The sequence below is a fragment of the Trichinella spiralis genome (genome assembly GCF_000181795.1).
Source record: "Trichinella spiralis strain ISS 195 chromosome Unknown Scfld5, whole genome shotgun sequence".
In the NCBI taxonomy this organism is placed as follows: domain Eukaryota; kingdom Metazoa; phylum Nematoda; class Enoplea; order Trichinellida; family Trichinellidae; genus Trichinella; species Trichinella spiralis.
In genome coordinates this window covers 657,129-676,752 of record NW_003526944.1, presented here as the reverse complement: position 1 = coordinate 676,752, position 19,624 = coordinate 657,129, and the positions used below count along the sequence as shown (strand labels likewise).

Below are 19,624 nucleotides of genomic sequence, written 5' to 3'. Positions count from 1 at the left end.
TTTAATAAATCCTCGAGCTCGAGTAGAAGTATCAAAGAGAACGAAAGTAAGTTTGTCTTTTGTTATCGATGTTTGTCTTTTGTCAATGAAAGTTGTGTACTTTTGTTTGTATGTTGTTTGATCTTTAGTGAGCATTGTTTAATTAAATCGAGTTTTATTTACAGTAATTGTTATCATTAAAAATTATGCTATTTTAGAACAGTGTGTAATGTTCAGTTTTTTTAAAATAGTCGAAGGAAATTGTTAATCAAATTTGTTTTCGTTAATTACACGAATATTTTTAACGTACATAGCAAAGATGTTTTCGTGATTTGTCGTATTTAGCTAACCCACTTATCAGTTGTTGAATTGTTGAAATGAACAATCAGTTGTTGAAGAATTCATTTCTTTCTAATGCAACCAAATTTGATTGCGTAAGAATAGTTCGTTAGGTTTAAGCTGAATTATTGTTTGATAAGGGAGAAAGACGGCAGCAATATATTTTTTCCTTGTATCTTTACATGTATATCTTGTGCAATTTGGAAGCCAGTAAAGTAATAGAATGAATTCATTGAAATGTTTGAACAGTGCAATGATTGCAAACAGATTGTTTAGCACTGTTTCAAATGTAAACATGTTTTTGAATTCAGTAGCCTTACACTAGTATTTTGTTCTTGTTATCATTGTACATCTGATGCGTTAACTACAGGCAAAGCCATTGATTGCAAATGATCCAACTTCTCCTTATCGACGAACTTCCAACTTCGATAAACTGCATTCTGGACAGTTTGCTGGAGTGGATACAATCAGCAAAATGTGGAAACGATCTGCTGATATTTATCGACACAATTCATGTGAGCAAGAGTTGATGTTGTCAAAGTGGTGAAATTTTCCAATTAATATGGGGTTAATTTTAACTTTTTAGGCCTTGGGACACGCGAAGTTCTCAATGTTGAAATGGAGCTACAACCAAATGGCAAGAAATATGAAAAAGTAAGTCTTCTGAAAAATTGGTTTTCATTTATTGAAACATTAATAATATTTGAAAGAATTTGAATTGTAAAAGCGGACGTATTTTCAGTCGTCTTAGTTTTAACTGATATTTCATGGCTGTCAAGTATGTTAAATTCTCTTCAAAAAAAGTTAACACTTATGTTTCCATGTTAAGATGAATTGGCTACCTTTGTTTCTATAAATCATCTATAAATTCTGATTTATACTTATATCTTTGGAGAGTAGATTCACTTTTGGAAGATAAATTGATGAATGATTGGTAGGAGAAATATTTCATTAATAGATAATTATTGTTGTTTAAATATTCATTATATTTGAATCAATTTAATAGTATTTGAAAAAAAAACGTTTACAGTATTCCTATTTACACTTTTTACCAAACCGGCTTGTGCAATACTGAACAAATATTATACAGTAATGGTGCACTGATGTTGAAGAATGAATAATTCATTGTGTAAATGTATCATAAATTATTTGTTTTGATTTTGAGCACTTTTATATTTTGTGAAATATTTGAGAAAATTCTGCAAAATGTGAATATTTTCAATTGAAGTATATAGTTTATAAATTAATTATTGAAGCAACTTTTGAAAATAGATATATGAAGTAAATTTCCTACAGATATTTCTTTTAGTGTACAATGTTTTATTTTGCTTTTTATCATTCACCAAAGATGTATTATTCATCATAAACAATGAGCTGAATTTTAACAGGCATTTCTATACATTGTTTTCAGGTTTCAGGAAAAATTGATGCGCATTTTTGTTGTCGCATTAATTTTTTGTCAAGAAATGTTTTACTTTTTAACATTTTTTTTAATATTAAAAATATTCAAAGTGAATGTTTATTTTTAGCTTGTTCTGGGTGAATATAGATGGCAAACTTATGAAACAGTTTCTAAACGAGTCAATAATATTGGTTCTGGTTTGCTTCATGTTGGCCACAGAACGGGAAAAAATCTCGTCATATTTGCAGAGACACAATGCAATTGGCTTATGACGGCATTGGCATGTTTTACGTATAAAATCCCAAGTATAATATTGTGATTGAATGCATTTTTAATACTTAATTATTATGATTATTTTTTTAATTTAGTTGTGACAGTATACGCAACTTTGGGTGAAAATGCAATTGCGCATGCGATTAATTCTACAGAAGCAGAAACAATTGTTACATCACAAGATTTAATACCTAAAATTAAAGTATTATTTCTACATATTGTGATTGTTATTTTTATGCAAATTTTTTAATTCTTTTCAAGCGTATATTGTCTCGATGCAAAACACTGAAAAGACTTATATACTTTGCACCTCGGTATTCGCTGCCGAAGCAGCTCACGCCTGAAGAAATAATTGAAAATTTCGACACTTTTGATTTGGAAGAAATTGAAGATTTTGGCGATGAGCACTGTAAATTTTTTTTGATGATGATTATATTTTGCACTTTTGCATGCTTAATTTTAGATGCATTGCCAACAGTTGAACCGGAACCTGATGACATAGCTATGATCATGTTTACCAGTGGAACCACTGAAGCCCCTAAAGGTTGTTTTTCATTGGTTTCTTTCTCTTTCTTTGTATTATTAAACGTATTTTGTATTTAGGCGTACTTTTGTCGCACAAAAATTTAGTAGCTGCCTCATCATCTCAATTTGAGATAATTCCAAATCCTGATCCTAATCGAGATGTTTACGTTGGTTACTTACCACTGGCGCATGTGCTGGAAGTGGACGCAGAAATTTGCTGTATTGCTAATGGCATCCGTATTGGCTACAGTACCCCACTAACTCTCACCGATAATTCAAGCATGATCAAAGCCAATACTCGTGGTGACTGTAGTGTCCTCAATCCGACTGTAATTGCTGTAGTACCTGTATGTTATTATTTTATTGTTTTTTTGAGTAACGATGAAATTTATGGATATGTATTGTTCGATTTTTGTTATTAATATTTTTTCTAGGCAATAATGGATCGTATTTATAAAACAGTGAGGACGCGTATTCAACACAGTAGCCAACTTGGTCGGGCTCTTTTTGAATATGTTTATGAGGTGAAACGCAATCGCATTGAAGACGGGTATTCAACGCCATTTCTCAACAGGTTTATTTATAAATTGTTCATGCTTTTTTCAAAATAAATTTCTGATGAAATTATCAAATGTTGTGCTATTCAGAATGATATTCTGGAATATACGGAATGTTCTGGGTGAACGAATTCGACTTATTCTTTGCGGAGGCGCTCCTTTGAGCCAAGACACTCAACAATTTATGCGAATATGCTTCTGCTGTCCGGTATCGCAAGGATATGGGTTAACAGAAACCGCCGGTGGCGCTACGTTGACTGATGGTAATTTTTAATTTTTATAAAAAGTGAAAAAGAGAAATTACAATAATTTATAATTAAAATTTGAAATCAGTTGAAAATTAAGCAATTCATCTTAATAAATTTCTTTATAGCGGATGATTTGTCAACTGGTCGAGTCGGTCCGCCTTTGTCTTGTAGTGATATAATGCTGAGAGATTGGGTTGAAGGTGGATATACGGTGAACAATGAACCGTATCCACAAGGCGAAGTGTTGATTGCAGGTGATAATGTTGCCAAAGGTTATTTGAATAATCCCCAAAAGACCAAAGAGGACTTTGTGGAAATTGACGGTCGCACTTGGTTCTGCAGTGGCGATATAGGCGAATTTCATCCGGATGGTGCTTTGTGCATAATTGGTAAAATGTCACTTGTTTGTTTTTACTTTTAAGTTTTTAATTTTTCTCAATTTTTCAGATCGTAAAAAGGATTTAGTGAAACTGCAGCATGGTGAATACGTTTCACTGTCGAAAATTGAAACCGCACTGATGACTTGCCCACTGGTTGAGTTCGTTTGCATTGTTTGCAATCCGCTTTATTCATTCGTCATCGCGTTGATTGTTCCAAATAAGAAGAATCTTGAAAAATTCGTATCCGAGGTAATTTGATCATCATTTTAATTTAATTTATTGATAATATTCATCGACCTAAAATTTGGTATGGGTGGATGGGTGTGTTCGTGTTTGTTAGTTGAGCGTTTTGTCGCGCTGATTGTTGTTCTTCAACACGGCTCTATTTAAAATTAATTAAGCACATTTCGTCGTCAGTTTGCGTTCAGATCAACGAATATTTAATTTTTCAAATTTAATGAATTTAAATTTCACGAACTTGTCGCAATTTGAACGTACTCGAATTGTGTTGCTTTTCAAATTGTTCATGTCGCAAAAAGAGGTCGAAAAATAATTAAATTTGTTGCAATCAGATTTGCATATATAGACGAATTTTGGAGCAGGTTTTGTGGTTTCAAAATTTATTTAATGGTGCAATTTTCCGTCAGTTTACCCAGTTTTTAGTGCTGTTTGCTTTCACATTTATTTACATCACTACGGCTTTATCTAACATTTTATAATGCAGAAAACTTGCTGCTGACATGTCGAAATAAATTTTTATCGCCAACCAGTCTTCTAAGACTAGTAATTGGTGAAGTGAAATATTATATATAATGGTCACCTTTTACCATGATCTTGATCAGTAAATATGTACATATTCGCATCTATTCACATTTTTATTATAATCTACAGTATTGCTGTTCCGATTTGAATGCTAGAACTGATGTTTGCTTTGAAATTGATTCTTTTTGGCCGTCCAGGCAAAGTTCAACCATAAGGTCGTGCTTGATGAGCTTTTGATAAAATGCAAATTTTCTTTTTTCATTCTCAACGTCATTTCGGCTAGCGTTTACTAGCCGATCGTGTTTGTCTTTGTCATGTTGAATGGAGTTTAATAGTACATTTTTGTATTCAGTTTTATCCGCGAATGAAGTTTGCACGAAAAGAAAAATCGAGCTTTCAAATGTTGTAAATTATTTAAAATCTACAATCATATTTCATAATTGTCGTCAAGTTTCCAATGAGAAAAAAAAGAAGAAAACGGAAACGCACAGTTAGTGGTAGAGGAAAATCAATTTTTGAAGTGTTTAAAAGCAGAGTAGCAAAAATAATTACTTTAAATGGTTATTATTTATTGGAATAATTTTTAATTTGAACAGTTTATTATTTTTTTAATTTATGATTTGTCTTTGTTGTTCTGACGTTAAAAAGAATGTTTAATTTTCAGCTTGGCGTTGACGATCTCACCTATGAACAGCAATGCGGAGATAAATCTGTCATCAATGCTTTCAAACAGGAAATTCAAAATCACGCAAAGCAACGTAAGTGTTTGTTCTGTTAATGTCACATGGAAATTTATTATTATTTTGTTGTTGTTTTTTATGATAATTCTGCACAGTGTTTTTTTTGTTGTTTGCACTGCTGACGTAGGAAAGCGGTGACGGATTTGCAATTTTTTTTTATTCTTTTTATTATAAAATAGTTGTGTTGTGTGGTTTGGAGGTAGGAAGAGGAGAATTTGATTCTCTGAGAAGATCTTCACTGTTGTATATATACATTTTTTTTGGTTTTGCTTTTTGCTTTGTTTAGTGTTCATTTGTTTGTTTGGTTTTTTTATTTTTGCTTAGTTTTTTTGATATACCCCATGGGAAGGGAGAGGAAAATTTCTTGAATAACTTTCTCATAGAACAAGTATTAAGCATAGTAGCACTGAACGTACGGTCATTGTTGTTATGTTGTTGTTGTTGTTGATGATGATGATCAAAAAGCCTGCATTTTTTGCAGAACGACTAGAAAAGTTTGAAATACCGTCAGTGATTTATTTGTGCAAGGAAAATTGGACATCTCAAATGGGTTTGCTGACGGAAGCGATGAAATTAAAACGCAAAGCAATTGCTGACTACTATTCTGAACAAATTGAAGCTGTGTACGCTTCTGCGTTGAAGATATAGTGGCATTTTTTATTTCAATTTTTTTACAATATCTTGTCCTGATTGAGCTTCATTTTTTGCCACCATCACCATTACTACTACCACTACTACTGCTATTACACCGAGCAAACAAGCCCCGGCTGCATTATCAATTAGTCGTCATTTGTTGTTTTTTTTTCTTTTTAATTTCTAATGTGTTCTTCATTGCAGCTTATATTTCTTTTCTACTTCACACATTTGAGCTGATTTTTAATTTTATTATGATTTCTTCAGCATCTTCATCTTCTTCTGCTTTTCCGAGAAATTAATCATAGCACGTTTGGTGCCCAGTGTAACACGTAGCAGCAATACAGTATTCATACTTGCAATTACAGTTTACACGATGACGTTGTACAACGCGGCATTTTTTGTTATATTCAGTGGGCTGTATTTTGTTAATGTTGTTTTTTTCCAAATTACGCATAAAATATTATAGAAGGTGTACAAAATTTTAGCATTTTGAAACAATAATTTTTGATTTACTACTCAACTCAGGAACAACAAAAAGGTTTGCATCATTTCATTGATGATATTAAATGTAGCGAATGAAAAAAGGAAGATTTTTTTTGTATAAAATTTTAATTATTCATTCTACAGCTGAAGAATATTGTTTTCGGATCAATTGGAAAATTTGGTGCTTTCTGCTGCTGCTGTTGATGATGATGATGCACAAAATGGTGCACTGAGACGTGCAAAATTGGTCTTCAAAAGCGGACGGCTTTGCAATAATTGAACATGGAGTGTGGAAGATATTTCGGAGTTGTCGTCTTATCAAGAAATTGATCCGTGTCATTTGTGAATGATGTTTGTAACGAGAAGAAGCTTTAATATTCGTCACTTTTCTTGGACACACACACACGCACACACATGTATATATATAATATATATATATATACATATATATATATATTGGTTTGCTTGTTTGCTGAAAGCGCTTGGTACTTGTTAGATAAGCTTTCTTGGAAGTTTATTACTTATGAAAGCTGTAGGTTTATTTTCTTCATAAATGGTAGTATGGTTGGTGGATCAATGAAACCGAATGAAAGCTCTTACTACCTGCTTTCAGTGCAGCTGAAGTTTTTATCTAATATTGATACGTATTCAATTGATTTTTATTCTATACAAAAGATTCTCGTAAATCTTGCACATGATCACGTGCGCTAATTGCAGACTGATTATGACGCGCTCATTATAATGGTCATGCCATGCTTTGATGGCTTGATATTTTTTCCTTTCATAACACAGCTGCACAAGAATGTCACTTTATAAATAACTTTAATTCAACGAAACGATATTTTAATTTTTGTGATATTGAAGATTCCATTTAAAAGGAAAAATTAAACAGCCAAAATGGTAAAGGAAAAAAATGTTAAAATTATACAGAAGAGTTCTATTATTATTATTATTATTCTTGTAATAATTTAATTAAAGTAACTGAAGTGGTCGAGTGATTTCTCTTTTGATTTCGATTTCGATTCAGCAAATTCAAATATCAAGTAATTAGGTTTGCTTTCGTTGTATTGTTTGAAGTATAAAGATTTCACTTAGAGCAATAAGTTGTTAAATTGTTGCAATGTGATCTTGCGGTGGAATGTGATTCGTCTAGAATTTAGCATAAACCGATATGGTTTCTCAGTTTAGCTTTCTCACTCAAGGAAGGGGGGGGGTTGTTGCTTGAAGTTGGCTTTCACAGGGCTGCTGCTTTCTGCTCTGCTGATGATGAAGCTGTTGCGAAGAGAAAAAAGAGGAAAATCTTCAATCCGCTCTAATGACATTTTATAGAGACGCTTTTCGATTTTCATTTCTCACCTGCTGTTTGGCTTCTTCAATTTTAGCTTTACACGTAAAACATGCCCGGCAGCTGTTGTTGCCGTCGCTTTTCACGCTAGCCAATGAATGTAGTCGTCGGTTTTGCTGATTCAATTGTTCACTAGTGCAGGTTTGGAAGTGGCTTTAGGCGGAGTTTGTTTTCTAAATGGCCAATCAGCGTTCGCGATCTAGATACACTCGGACGCACGTTCAAGCACACGCGCACGCAAGTACACACACACACACACACAGTTGCACAAAGTGTACATTCATTTTCACATACGCACATACAACAAGCACATTATTCAAATTGTACATGTAGCAAGCAAGCAGCTAAAAGTGACGAGCTGAAGAAGAAACGACTGAAAAAGGTACTGCATCCACCTGGAATAATTGAAATAAGCTCCCTCTGTTATTGCACTGCATCGTATGTATTAATTAATAACTGAATTGGAAAAATTATTGATTGATTGATTGATTGATTGATCGATAACTGAAAGCAATGGTTGGTTTGTATTTTTAATCCGAAGTAGACAAAGTTGAAAACAGAAAAAGAAAAAGAAAGAATTAAACAAATTAGAGACAATGGTAAAGAAGAAGAAATGAAAAAAAAGACGAATAATGCTTGTTGCGAAAGTGAAATTGGAAAGCTTGTGCATCATCCACAATGGACAGACATCCCGTAGTGACGACAATTGAAAATATAATCTGCATAATACTGTGAAGTTTATTTTGCGGATAATTTGTCCCGCAGATCAACTGCTACGTAATTGACACGTTGTTGACGTTCCAATCGGCTGCATGTAGCAGCAGCAGTAGTAGTTGTTGTTATTAATCGGGATAATTTACATTTTACAACAAACAAATATACTTCATTGTACTGTTTACTTGTTGTTTGTTCAATTTGGTTGGATTGTCGCCGTCGTTGTCGTCAATGTGTCTGAACAACAAGTTGCTATCGATAAAAGTGTTCCGATTTGCAACTTTGTTGTTGCTGTTCGCCGGCAGCACATTTTCTTCTCCTTCTTCAACGCAGCTTATCATTTTTGAAGTGTCCCTGTTGGATAAATATAATACGGATGTTTACTTCTTGCACAATCAATCCACGGTGAGGTTGAAGTGTTCCTGTGCAAATGACAGTTGCCCGGCTGGTACGAAGCTTCGTCTCGTGCAGCTTTCTTCTACTGTTGTTCAGCATGTGCTAGCTGAGAGTGAAATTGTCGGTGGTGATTGGATACAATACGATCTCCGGATGAAAGGATCAATTGTTGGTCAAATTGGTAATAATAATAATTATTATTATTCTTGTCAGCTAATGGATGTCGACGGCGTTGTTGAAGCGGAAAGTGCCGCACAATGGTCGGGCTCGTTTCCAAGATTTTGCTCGGACAACGAGAACGGCAGACCAAGTTTGTGCGGCGATCGGTTCTCGTCGTTCTGCATTGTCTACCCGGATCAGAGTGTCAGATACTGCGACCACATGAAACATCACTGGTGTTCGTATTTGCAATCTGTGCAGCGTGGCTTGGATATTTGGAAGCCGTGCATGCTTGCCGGCTTGGACGACGGACACGAGTTTGTCGTCGAACAAGCGGCACCGACCACATGCCACGCGGTCGCCATGGGTCGTGAGGTCCACTACGAGGTGACCGGCGATTTTCGCTGTTCCACCGCCGATGCATTTTTGGACGTGCGTCTGTTGGATGCAGCGGCGACGATGCGCTGGAATCGTCTGGAGCACGATTCGGCCGCCGCGGTGCAGCAAAACAAGTACCACTTCGTGTTGGCGATGATCCACTGGTCGGGAGGTGGTTCGGTGGACTGCGATCTGCTCGGTCGGTCTGGGGTGGCGTTGGATTCGGTGCGCCTGCAGGGTGCCTCGCCCCAGTTGGCCAGGTTCAACGACGACGGTGCCGGCAGTGAGCTGTTGAAATTGGTCTGCTCGCTTCGCGACCGATCCAGGGCGCAGCTCATTGCCAGAAGTGCCGGTCTGGTGCTCCTCTGGAATCCCCGTACTGAAATCTGGCCCCCATTGGTCCAGTGTGGGTCGGTGCAAGTGTTGAGGTGCCGATTTGTGGCCATTCCTGGATTGGAGTTCGCGTTGCGCATTTTTTGGACTTTGGAGCAACAAGTTCTCGCCGAAAGCAACGGCACCTACGTCGATTTGGTGATTGGCCAGAACAAGCCCGGTCGCTATACGTGCGTCGGTCAGCAGCGGTTGAAAACCCACAGTCCACCAGTGGAAGCGGTCAATTCTGCTTCGAGCTACATCGATCTGCCCTCTGGTTGTTTGGAACCTCACCAATACCACCACCACCAGCAGCAGCAGTCTAGACGAGCCGATGATGTGGCCGAGGTGGTGCGTGTTCCGTTTCTTTCTTCAGAATTGCAAAAAGCCGATCGTCTGCTTGATCTGCTCCTCAGTGACAAGCTTGACCATTTGCCTTTTGGTCACCAGTCGGCACTGTTGACCGACGCGTACAAGAAAGCCAGATTGAATAATCAACGGTTTAGTTTTTTCAAACATTAATCACGACGGTGCGAGCATTGATTCATTCACCTTCTTCTCCTTTGCAAATTAGCAGCAACTGCCTGATTGTTTGTTGTTGTTGTTGTTGTTATTTTTTTGCTTTTCAAATAGTGGGAAGTTTCATGACGGCACAGGTTATTTTATTTTATTCTATAATAGAGGCGGATTTTCAATTTTCACTTGAAATTCAATTTGTTGCTTGTCAATATTGACAATTTTGTGCTCAGATGGTATTTTCATTTTTTCCACATCTGTGGATGTAGAGAGGTTTTTTGTTGACCAATTTCAATTGAAGCGTTGCTGTTGGAAAATTTAAATCGCAACGGTTGTTTAAAAATTGTCATTTTTTGTACTTTTTTACATTGTTTGATTTTGAATTTTCCCAAAGCTGCAACATCGAATCGCCAAGCAACCAAAAACCAACTGTTCTTAATATTGTAGAGGGAAAAAATGATTTTTATTCATTTACAATGTCACTGCCGTCTTGTTGTTAGCTTCTTCTTTCTTTTCAGCTTGTTGTTCTTTTTACTTAACCGCATAAAAATTTAATTTTTCATTTTTGTTGCTGTCAATTTGTCGGAATATTGTGTGTAGATGAAGATGAAAATCTTTTAATGTGTATTTTTTGATGAAACTGCAAAATAGTTAACTGGAAACTTATTAAGCTCGTTAATTGCTTTTCTGCAGTGTTATTGATGTGTTCAAGTGGAAACGGAAAAAAAGGGCAATATTTCATTTAATTAATAATCATAATATTATTATTATTACGAGTTCAAGTCTATTTTAAGCTCCTTTTATGAACTGCATTTATTTGGGCTTTTTGAAAAGGTATGAAGCGTTACATTTTTCAAGCAATAAATGGCCTTTTGCCTTGTTGAAAGTTAGACAAAACTATTATTTATATTTTTGAAATGTAATTTTTGATCAAAATGTTCCACTTTATTAACTATTATACTTTGCACCACTTTGAAATGCTGCTGCATTTGACAGTTGCAAAAATGAATGCAATATATGCGATCAATTTGATTTCTAGTCTGTTTCAATAAGCAGCAACAATCAGAACAACACTGTGGCAATAGTTTTGTTCATTTGCAAATATTGAATCTATTATGCTACACGTCCGTACATATAGGTGGAATTTGCTGTTAGCGGTGTATATGCATACATTTATATGTATTAAAGAAAAGAAAGTATATTATTGTTGAAATGTTGAGATTTCTTGTTTCACATCTGGCAGCAGATTGGGCAGAAAAAATGATCAAATGGGGATAATCATAAAAATCAAATGATCATAAAAATTGTATTTATGTTGGTTTGAAAATGTTTTTTTTCGATCAGAATCTGCATATTTGTTGAATCTGTTATCATATCTGTGGGCTAATTTTATCTTTGTTCAGAGCAGGTAAACAGCTGTAATTTGGAAAGAAAGAGGCTGTAAATTTGATTTTCAATTGAACTGAAACATGACGTGTTGAACGGATTTTAATTTGATTAAATTTTTTTTCCATTTTCCTTTTGTCAGTGTTTAGGTTCATGAAGTGAAACAGATTTTATGATTTCCAAAGCAGCCAAATGGCTGCAGTTTATAGTAGGAAAATTTGCATCTGTATTATCTTGCATTTGACATCTTTAATGTGTGGCTTATTTAAACTAGTTGAAATAGTTTCTAGGGATGTATTTATTATTCATCAGTTGTATTATTGAAAATGATACGATACGGTCACAGTTTTGCTTGTTGAAAAACGCCGAATAATATGCATAGTATCGAGGACGGCAAATCAGCTTTGTCAACATTGAACTGCCTACCTGCCGGTGATGACAGATAAGCGTTGACATTGTCGAATTCAGACAGGTTAATAAACATATGATGATAATGATGTTGATGTCGACATTCAGATTGACGATTTTCCGGTTCAGCTAACTACAAGCAAACGGTTATTGCCGTTGTGAAGGACATCCGCCGTTCATTGGAAGTGGAATTTGTCGAATGACGACACTTCCTTGCTGCATTTCAAATTTATTACTGATACAATATTTTTCTTCTCTTTGCAAAAAAATGTCTCTCTGTCTGTCTCTTTGCTTTTTCTGCTGTTGTCTTTTGATGGTGTCATCAGCAATTTTCCACATTTGTCCTTTTAGCTGAACGCAAGCAACCGCTTGCACTACAGCTAGGCAAACGCTGATAGCTTATCAAAAAAATTAAATTGCGTTTACAGAATGCAATGTTATTCATTGTTTCTTTCTTTAAAATGATTTACATTTAAAAAAAAATTTTCTAGCATAAACGATATCTGTTTATTTTATTCACATTTATACATTGCAGAAATTCCAAGCTTATATGTATAAGTATATGCTTTTGGTGTAGAATGAGAGCGGTCAGATTTAAAATTTACATTACAGTTAAAAACTACAAGTCATCATTGATATTATCATATTTCAACATTTTATGAAAAACACACTTCAACTTTTATTTAAGAATAGGAAAAAACATGACTTATTAAAAGTTAAAAAAGATTTTTTGTTTCTTCAAAACTATTTTTTCCAACATTTAAATAAATATATACATATATGTGTGTGGATATAATGTATTTCATTTTGGTATTTGATTAATTCTGTGCATTGTTAAAAGTACGTATGGTTTTATTTGTTTTGCTGACAATCTTTTGCTTGAGTAGAGCGGCTGGTTTGTTAATTGGCATCAAATTTATCGTTGCTTTTAGTGGTTTTATTCCCTCAGCGTGGCAACAACGGAAAAATCAATCGGTAAATTGAGGTATTAACAACGGCGACGAAAAGCTTACATTTCACATTCAATTTAGCCAGGTGAGTGAGAATAAGTTTTTAAATCATTCTGCTTTTCAATTATTAATATTTATTTATTCGTTTGTAAAATAATATTACAATTTATTTATCATTATGATCATTCCAACTATCTATTGATTGTTGTGTAATTTTAATTGCTTCTTTTTTGTATTCATACTACGTTTCGCATTTTTCAATTGACACCTGATTATTGGTTAGCGTTTAGTTTATGCGCGTGTCGGCAGCGTTAGCTTTGTTTGTTATATTGTTAGCTTGGTGAAAATCTTTTCAGATAGAATCCAATATATAAGACAAAATACTCCTAAAATATAAAATTTTTAAGTGTAAGTTTGTAAAATATGTGAGTGAAAGAGGATACAGATTTTGAAATTCTTTCTTTTTGTAAAATTAATAACTGAATGGGATATTGATGATTACCTGCGGATAAAAATGAATGCTGTAATGATGAAGTAGCAGCTGACTGAGCTGTGCACTCATTTATCCAAGAATTTTTAATAAAATACTTTTGGAAAACTTCTTCAAATTGTTCCAACGGGCATGCACTGGGTAATTTTGGACATCCACCTACTTGAACAGGCTGAAAAACCATTTCTGTGGGCCCCAGACGTTGGAAGACCTGTTCATTTGAAATTTTATCTGTCATTCAACAAATTCCTCTTTTAAAACATATGCAATGAAATTATTATAAAAATTTCGAAGAAAATCATTTACTTTTAACTTGCGTACTCACTCACTTTTACTTCCATAGTGTTGTTGTCAGTTCTCCAGAGTTCTATTGATAGACAGCTCGCAAAGTCTGGCATGCTTACACTTTTCTGCAACCATTCTTCAACTTTGAACATTTGTAACAACAGCAATATATTGAGGTCGTGCTAAGAGGATAATTGCGAAAATTATGAATTATTTATAGTTGTAGTGTTTTTTTTGGAATAATTACTGCAGAATAGGCATAATACTTTAAGTTACGAATCCATTTTGGTGAAATGAGATTTTTATTGGTCAAGCTTGCTTCTTTTTGTCGCATGCGTTCAATAATTTCTTGCAATAGTGGACCTGAAGATTGTTATCCGAGTAATGAATGAGAATTTTGTTAATCCAGGGCAACACATCTGCTTTATTACCTCCTCGAAGTCGACGAATTTCTTCGTCTGCGAATAAAAATCCATTTCCATGCTGTCTCAGTGTTTTGATCTTTTCATAGACTTCTTCAGTCGCCCAAATTGGCCAGGGATGATCTTCAGGCACCCAGTCCTCAGGACTTCCTTCCTTCTAAAATCAGCTTTGTAAGCTCTGTAAAGTAAGCTTTATCATTTGTTCTTCATCAGCACACAGAGAAATGAGTTCAGTTTGAAAATTATACAGAAAACACCGTGATGTTTTTATCAAAATGAATTTGCGTATTTGTGTAGAAATTGTTGATTGAAAATTGACAGGTTTTTCATACTTACAATGAGTTGTAGTGAATCGTCTATTAAATAGATGTTTTCCAAATTGATATTTGGAATTCCTGTCATATTTCGTAAAAATTTGAAAAATTCAGTGTTGTTTGTTTCATATGCTTGATATTCTACAGTTGCAATAACTTTTTCTTTTTTAACTTCTACTGCAGCCGGACATTCACGTAGCATTCTCAATTTCTGAAAATTTTTGAATTACAAAAAGTATTATTTTACTTTTTTATTTGTGAAAAATATTTCTGAGCAAAAATTAAAGAAATTTCAGTAATGAACTATTCCTATCAAGGCAAAATCTTATGTTGCATCGTGATGATGGTGCATATGTGAAACAGATAAGCGCGTTCATTTGGTTGATTTTATCATACCCATTCTTCTTCAGTGTGCACTGGGATAGGTGACCATTTTTGTGGCCAATCGTGAACATTTGGTAAACCAGAAGTTGAATTGTGCATAAAGCCGGCTAAATTGCTCAAGGCGCTAACAATAGTTCTGTTATAATTGGAACTTCTGATGTAGATCTGTTAATGTATAAAAAGCGACCAAATATTGCGGCGGAAGTTTATTGAAAATTAACAGTCTACATACGTGCTTCCAAGCAGTGTTAGTTTCGATTAGCGGGATTTGATTCATGTAACGATTTGCCAGTATTGTTCCGAGTAAAAATTGTTGTTTCATACCTTTCTGATAGCGTAAAGTAAACATTCATGTGAAAAGTTTAGTATTTACTGTAATAATTTGTTTACCTTTGTAAGTTCACCTAAATCAGGAATCCACCTATTCGTATCATTTGCTTTGAGCGAGGTAACTCTTCTCACTGGTGTTCTGTGACCATGGCGCCATATCTGTTCGTTAATGCCCACAATAAATATTGATAGCAGAGTTAGGTTTGGTTCAATAGTTCATTTATTCAGTTAATCATAATCATGCAAATTACAAATCTTTTGCCTTAAATTTATACCAAACATTTAGATCTATAAAACGATTCGTTTGTAAAAAGCTTGCGTTTAAGTACTGAAATTGTGTTATAGAATTGAGATGTGATAAAGTATATTACTTATAATTAATTGAAACTAAATAAAAACACAGCACTCTTAAAGCACTATTGAATTTAGAGAAATTATTCTTTGAATTATATTGTCCTTTTTCAGTCCTTTTTCATCTAGATGTGCTATGATGTAAAAAAAAAATCTTTTTTACCACTTGCACTAGCTCTAATGTAGGTGTGGAAGAAGTATGCGTAATATGAAGTAGAATGAGAAGCAATTCTGCGAAATATCTTGCCATGGTGACTACTAAGTCGTTCTTCCTAAATATATGTTTATTAATAAGGAGGTTAATATTTACAACGTGCAGTTTAATTTGAATTTTTTTGATACACACAACAAAATTTCCCTTCAGTGTAAAATATCATTTAGATGTAAACAATATTGAAATTTTATTGCACATTGCCACCGTTTCCGGAAAATAACTCACTTCCAATTTGAAAAATAAAATTTAAGTAGCAAAGGTGGAAAACTTTCCGTGATGTTCTTTATCAATCTCTGAATTGACTGATTAGCAGTTATGTCAACAGTTGCAACGATAAATTATACTGCAGTCGTGTTTGATCATTCTTTTATCATAATAAATTAGGATTTTATGATAAAATCTACTTGGCAGATATAACACTAATGCTGACGTGATATGCTAAGTTTTGTAAATATTGGATGCAACACGAAAGAATTCAATTCAGTAATAAAGTTTTTAAAAGCATTTACGTTTTTATTGATGTAGGAAAAGGATGTCCATATATATATATATGTGTGTGTGTGTGCGTTTATGTAACGATTTGTTTTTCATTAAAAAATAAATATTGATTTTATGTAAAATTTATTCTCTATAGAATACTTCAAATTGAATTGAACAGATTTGAACCAGCGAGTACTTATCGTGGGTATGGTAAAAAAGGCTCTTCTTCATGTTTCACTTCAAATATGGTTGTAAAATAAAACCAAAAAACGCAGACCTAACATATTCCGTGGAAACTAGTGCAGTCTTGTGTAATTTTTCTTGACATTATTCCAGAAATAAGAATGAGTGTAAACATTTTATACGGCACATTTTTCTTGCAGTATCCATAACAGAGCAAAGCAAAAACCTAAAATTTATTCAATTTATAAAAGTATTCGAAATATTTTACTGTTTGATAAATAAGATATAAGAAATAAATAATAAAAAAGGAAAGTGTTTGAAAAACGATTTCAAATTTTGGTATACTGAGCATTACCGACGATTGAAAATGAATGATATGAGGTTTCAGCAGATGATAGACCACACTCTGTATTCCAATCATGAACAACATATTTTTCATTAATTTCTTCAAACAAATTTAAAGGACATCCATTGGGCAATAGAGGGCAGCCCTGCACTTGGATCTGCTCAAAGTTTGAATCAAGTGGTCCTCTTCTTAGGAAAATCTAAACATTAAAAGTAAAGTATTTCTTTTTTGATAAAGCACATGTTTATTAATTTGTAGTTTTGCTGTTGCAAATGTTTATTGGTGTGATTATATTCTAAATTAAGATATTGAAATATGAGAGTGAATATTCAGTGAATGAGTTATTAATGTATAATTTTGATACCTTAACTTCTAGTTGGTTATCATCAGTTTTCCACAGTTCAAATGCCAAACAGCTTGCAAAACCTGGCATGTCGACTTTCTTTGCCAGCCACTCTTTAACTCCAAACATTTGCATCAGAATTAATATATTGAGGTCATGCTAAAAGCATGAAAATATGATGATCATAATTCTAGTTGTTATGTTTCAAAGTAATCATTACTGCTGAATATGCATAATATTTCAGTCTGTGAATCCATGAACTGGAATTCTGTTTTTGATTTGTTAAACTTTCTGCTTTATCACGCATACGAGAAATGATTTCTTGAAGCAGAGGTCCTAAACATTGTTGTTTTTTTTGCAAATTATATGATCATGTATGGTGTTGAACAAATTTTAAGACCAGCTCTGAGACGGCGGACGTTTTCATTGGCAAACAAATAACCGTTTCCGTATCGTCTTAAATAATCTATTTTCTGATATATTTCTTCATTGACCCAGGCCGGCCAAGGATGATCTTCAGGTTCCCAATCTTCAGGACTTCCTTCTTTCTGAAATGTTCGACCGTGCTATGATATAATATAAAATCTGACAACGGGGCATGCAAATAGTTACTCAATTTAAATATTAAAAATTTGTTGTGATATAAGTGACTGATTAATTTTGATTGAATCAAGTTTCATGATGCGTCTGAAAAATCATTTTACTAATGCAAAAGCATGACATCATGCATATAACGGTCAGAAATGATTATGAAAAAATACTTGTAATACTTACAATTATTTGCAATGAATCATGCACTGCATAGATGTTGGCCAGATTGATTTTAGATATGCCTGTAACATTTTGTAAAAATTTGAAAAATTCAGTATTGTTTTCCTCAATTTCTTGGTATTCCTCTGTTAAAACAACGTTGTCCATTTGCGATTTCGCAGCTGTTGGACAGTCTGAAAGCGGTTTAAGTATCTAAAATTTAGTGAATTATAAAAGTATAAATTTAACCGTTACAGATGTATCCTTATGAAGAGTGCAATTTGTGTGTAAATCTATGAAATCAATGAAAATATAAGTAACAAATGCTGACCCAGTCATCTTCAGTATGAATTGGAATAGGAATCCATCTTTTAGGCCATTCGTTAAATCTTGGTTGTAAAGAAGTCACATTACTCATGAAGGCAGCTAAGTTACTCAAAGCACTCAAAATAGTTCTATTGAAATTAGAACTTCGTATATAAATCTGAAATAATTTTATGTTCAGTCTCATTTAAACTGCATATGCTTAATAGCAACCTGTTGCCATGCTTTGCTTTTGTCAACTACAGGTATTTCATTCATGTAACGATTCGACAGTATCCTTCCAAGTAGAAACTGCTGTTTCATACCTTTCTTAAAATGTAAAAAGAACTTTTAACACTTGTCACTGTTGATCAATATTGTTACTTTCGTGAGCTCTCTTGGACCTGGAATCCACGTGTCTTCTCGGTTTGCAGTATCAGATGCAATAAATCTTGTAGGCGTTCTATGTCCATGGCGCCATATCTGATGTAATCTTATTAATGCTTCAATTTCAAGCCAGTTTTGAATAGCATTAACATTTATGGCATAGATGTTATAATTTTAAGAAGCGACAGGTCCCTTCTTGAATTCTGAGAAATAGTAATTGGAATTTGTGCACAATTTAATTAATTAATTGAAAATGTATGTGCGTGTTTGTTTTTGCAAATCAATTTTTATTGTGAACTTTTACATTTGCGGCTCAATACAGAAATGAAATGGTTTTATATGAGTTTTGTTTTTTTTTCACTTCCAGCATTTATTATCAGTGATGCCTTAATGTCTGTTAAATTGTTTATTTAAATTTGTGAAAATTGCTTTACATACCACTTGGACCATTTCCAGTGTAAGTGCAGAATGAACTTCAGATGGATTGTATAACTCTATCGATAGTATCCAAATGAATATCTTTAACATAACTGCGTTATTCCTAGAATTAATAAAAGATTGGTTATTTGCTTAGCTTTATTATTCTATACATTACCTATATGAAACAAGGCATATTATTATCATTTAATTACTTTTGATATATAATTTATCATTAATTAGCAATATACCGTTTTTGAGAAACGACTGAGTTCAAACTTTATGCGATAATACGCAAAGAAAATTTAATGCACTTCAGTTTGATCGTTTAAAATGCAACATATTGCCAGCTTATTGAGAAAGAAAATTTAAAATAGAAAACAGTTATACATTCATTGGTGGGTTATGTTTAAAATGGGCTGAATGTCTGTAATTCTTTAATTTTTGCTTGTAACTCTTCTGCAATTTGTCTGAAAGTATTGGACATTTTCAATGAATTCACAAATTTCTGATTTATGCTTAAATTTGAGAAATGTAAGACATCGCCTTATTTGACTTGATTTTGTAAGCGTCGATCAATTTTTCTTACTATTCATGCATGCGATAACTTTTATTGTTTTGTCACAGCAGTCTATTTCATTAATGAAACCTTTTTTTATAAGCAGCATTGTTCAATT

The 19,624-nt window shown here is 33.7% G+C and overlaps 6 protein-coding genes across 6 annotated transcripts; 2 read left to right on the top strand and 4 right to left on the bottom strand.

The window, feature by feature from the left end:
• The first annotated feature begins 500 nt into the window (after positions 1-500).
• On the top strand, positions 501-6,604 carry Tsp_03822 (lonCoA ligase 3). Its single transcript, XM_003374580.1, has 19 exons — positions 501-533; positions 689-833; positions 905-972; positions 1,848-2,025; positions 2,089-2,195; positions 2,255-2,402; positions 2,457-2,537; positions 2,597-2,865; positions 2,953-3,092; positions 3,166-3,338; positions 3,449-3,712; positions 3,771-3,952; positions 4,595-4,667; positions 4,818-4,870; positions 5,130-5,223; positions 5,385-5,448; positions 5,589-5,840; positions 6,106-6,258; positions 6,475-6,604. Exons 1-19 carry the CDS (start codon positions 501-503, stop codon positions 6,602-6,604), a joined length of 2,607 nt encoding a protein of 868 aa, XP_003374628.1.
• Positions 6,605-7,639: 1,035 nt separating this feature from the next.
• Tsp_03821 (hypothetical protein) lies at positions 7,640-8,366 on the top strand. Its single transcript, XM_003374579.1, has 3 exons — positions 7,640-7,779; positions 7,811-8,107; positions 8,261-8,366. Exons 1-3 carry the CDS (start codon positions 7,640-7,642, stop codon positions 8,364-8,366), a joined length of 543 nt encoding a protein of 180 aa, XP_003374627.1.
• Positions 8,367-8,992: 626 nt separating this feature from the next.
• Tsp_03820 (hypothetical protein) lies at positions 8,993-10,207 on the bottom strand. The gene is made up of 2 exons (XM_003374578.1): positions 10,118-10,207; positions 8,993-10,054 (listed from the first exon to the last, which is right to left on the bottom strand). The coding sequence occupies exons 1-2, from the start codon at positions 10,205-10,207 to the stop codon at positions 8,993-8,995; spliced, it is 1,152 nt and encodes a 383-aa protein (XP_003374626.1).
• A 1,723-nt stretch (positions 10,208-11,930) lies between these two features.
• On the bottom strand, positions 11,931-12,909 carry Tsp_03819 (hypothetical protein). Its single transcript, XM_003374577.1, is given in 5 exon segments — positions 11,931-12,131; positions 12,144-12,214; positions 12,235-12,389; positions 12,527-12,617; positions 12,843-12,909. The coding sequence occupies 5 exon segments, from the start codon at positions 12,907-12,909 to the stop codon at positions 11,931-11,933; spliced, it is 585 nt and encodes a 194-aa protein (XP_003374625.1).
• Positions 12,910-13,272: 363 nt separating this feature from the next.
• Positions 13,273-15,774, bottom strand: Tsp_03818 (putative acid phosphatase). The gene is made up of 10 exons (XM_003374576.1): positions 15,688-15,774; positions 15,234-15,332; positions 15,076-15,171; positions 14,856-15,008; positions 14,482-14,670; positions 14,155-14,302; positions 13,971-14,086; positions 13,768-13,905; positions 13,451-13,649; positions 13,273-13,334 (listed from the first exon to the last, which is right to left on the bottom strand). Exons 1-10 carry the CDS (start codon positions 15,772-15,774, stop codon positions 13,273-13,275), a joined length of 1,287 nt encoding a protein of 428 aa, XP_003374624.1.
• A 721-nt stretch (positions 15,775-16,495) lies between these two features.
• Tsp_03817 (histidine acid phosphatase family protein) lies at positions 16,496-19,154 on the bottom strand. The gene is made up of 11 exons (XM_003374575.1): positions 19,126-19,154; positions 18,969-19,071; positions 18,528-18,626; positions 18,378-18,473; positions 18,172-18,324; positions 17,865-18,053; positions 17,533-17,656; positions 17,311-17,426; positions 17,112-17,249; positions 16,761-16,946; positions 16,496-16,627 (listed from the first exon to the last, which is right to left on the bottom strand). The coding sequence occupies exons 1-11, from the start codon at positions 19,152-19,154 to the stop codon at positions 16,496-16,498; spliced, it is 1,365 nt and encodes a 454-aa protein (XP_003374623.1).
• Between the last annotated feature and the right edge of the window lie 470 nt (positions 19,155-19,624).

Coding starts and splice junctions, on each gene's coding strand:
- Tsp_03820 (XM_003374578.1), bottom strand. CDS start 10,207: ATGTTTGAAAAAACTAAACCGTTGATTATTCAATCTGGCTTTCTTGTA. Junction 10,055..10,117: donor TGGTGACCAAAAGGCAAATG/GTCAAGCTTGTC, acceptor TTCTGAAGAAAG/AAACGGAACACGCACCACCT.
- Tsp_03819 (XM_003374577.1), bottom strand. CDS start 12,909: ATGCCAATTAACAAACCAGCCGCTCTACTCAAGCAAAAGATTGTCAGC. Junction 12,618..12,842: donor CAAAACAAATAAAACCATAC/GTACTTTTAACA, acceptor GATGACTTGTAG/TTTTTAACTGTAATGTAAAT. Junction 12,390..12,526: donor AAGCTTGGAATTTCTGCAAT/GTATAAATGTGA, acceptor ATAAGCTATCAG/CGTTTGCCTAGCTGTAGTGC.
- Tsp_03822 (XM_003374580.1), top strand. CDS start 501: ATGTATATCTTGTGCAATTTGGAAGCCAGTAAA. Junction 534..688: donor GCAATTTGGAAGCCAGTAAA/GTAATAGAATGA, acceptor CGTTAACTACAG/GCAAAGCCATTGATTGCAAA. Junction 5,224..5,384: donor TCAAAATCACGCAAAGCAAC/GTAAGTGTTTGT, acceptor ATTATAAAATAG/TTGTGTTGTGTGGTTTGGAG.
- Tsp_03821 (XM_003374579.1), top strand. CDS start 7,640: ATGACATTTTATAGAGACGCTTTTCGATTTTCATTTCTCACCTGCTGT. Junction 7,780..7,810: donor GCCAATGAATGTAGTCGTCG/GTTTTGCTGATT, acceptor TCACTAGTGCAG/GTTTGGAAGTGGCTTTAGGC. Junction 8,108..8,260: donor CTCTGTTATTGCACTGCATC/GTATGTATTAAT, acceptor TAAACAAATTAG/AGACAATGGTAAAGAAGAAG.
- Tsp_03818 (XM_003374576.1), bottom strand. CDS start 15,774: ATGGCAAGATATTTCGCAGAATTGCTTCTCATTCTACTTCATATTACG. Junction 14,303..14,481: donor ACGATTCACTACAACTCATT/GTAAGTATGAAA, acceptor AGCTGATTTTAG/AAGGAAGGAAGTCCTGAGGA. Junction 13,335..13,450: donor GCATTCATTTTTATCCGCAG/GTAATCATCAAT, acceptor TTTATATTTTAG/GAGTATTTTGTCTTATATAT.
- Tsp_03817 (XM_003374575.1), bottom strand. CDS start 19,154: ATGATAATAATATGCCTTGTTTCATATAG. Junction 18,474..18,527: donor GTCCAAGAGAGCTCACGAAA/GTAACAATATTG, acceptor TTACATTTTAAG/AAAGGTATGAAACAGCAGTT. Junction 18,054..18,171: donor TTCATACTGAAGATGACTGG/GTCAGCATTTGT, acceptor ACTAAATTTTAG/ATACTTAAACCGCTTTCAGA.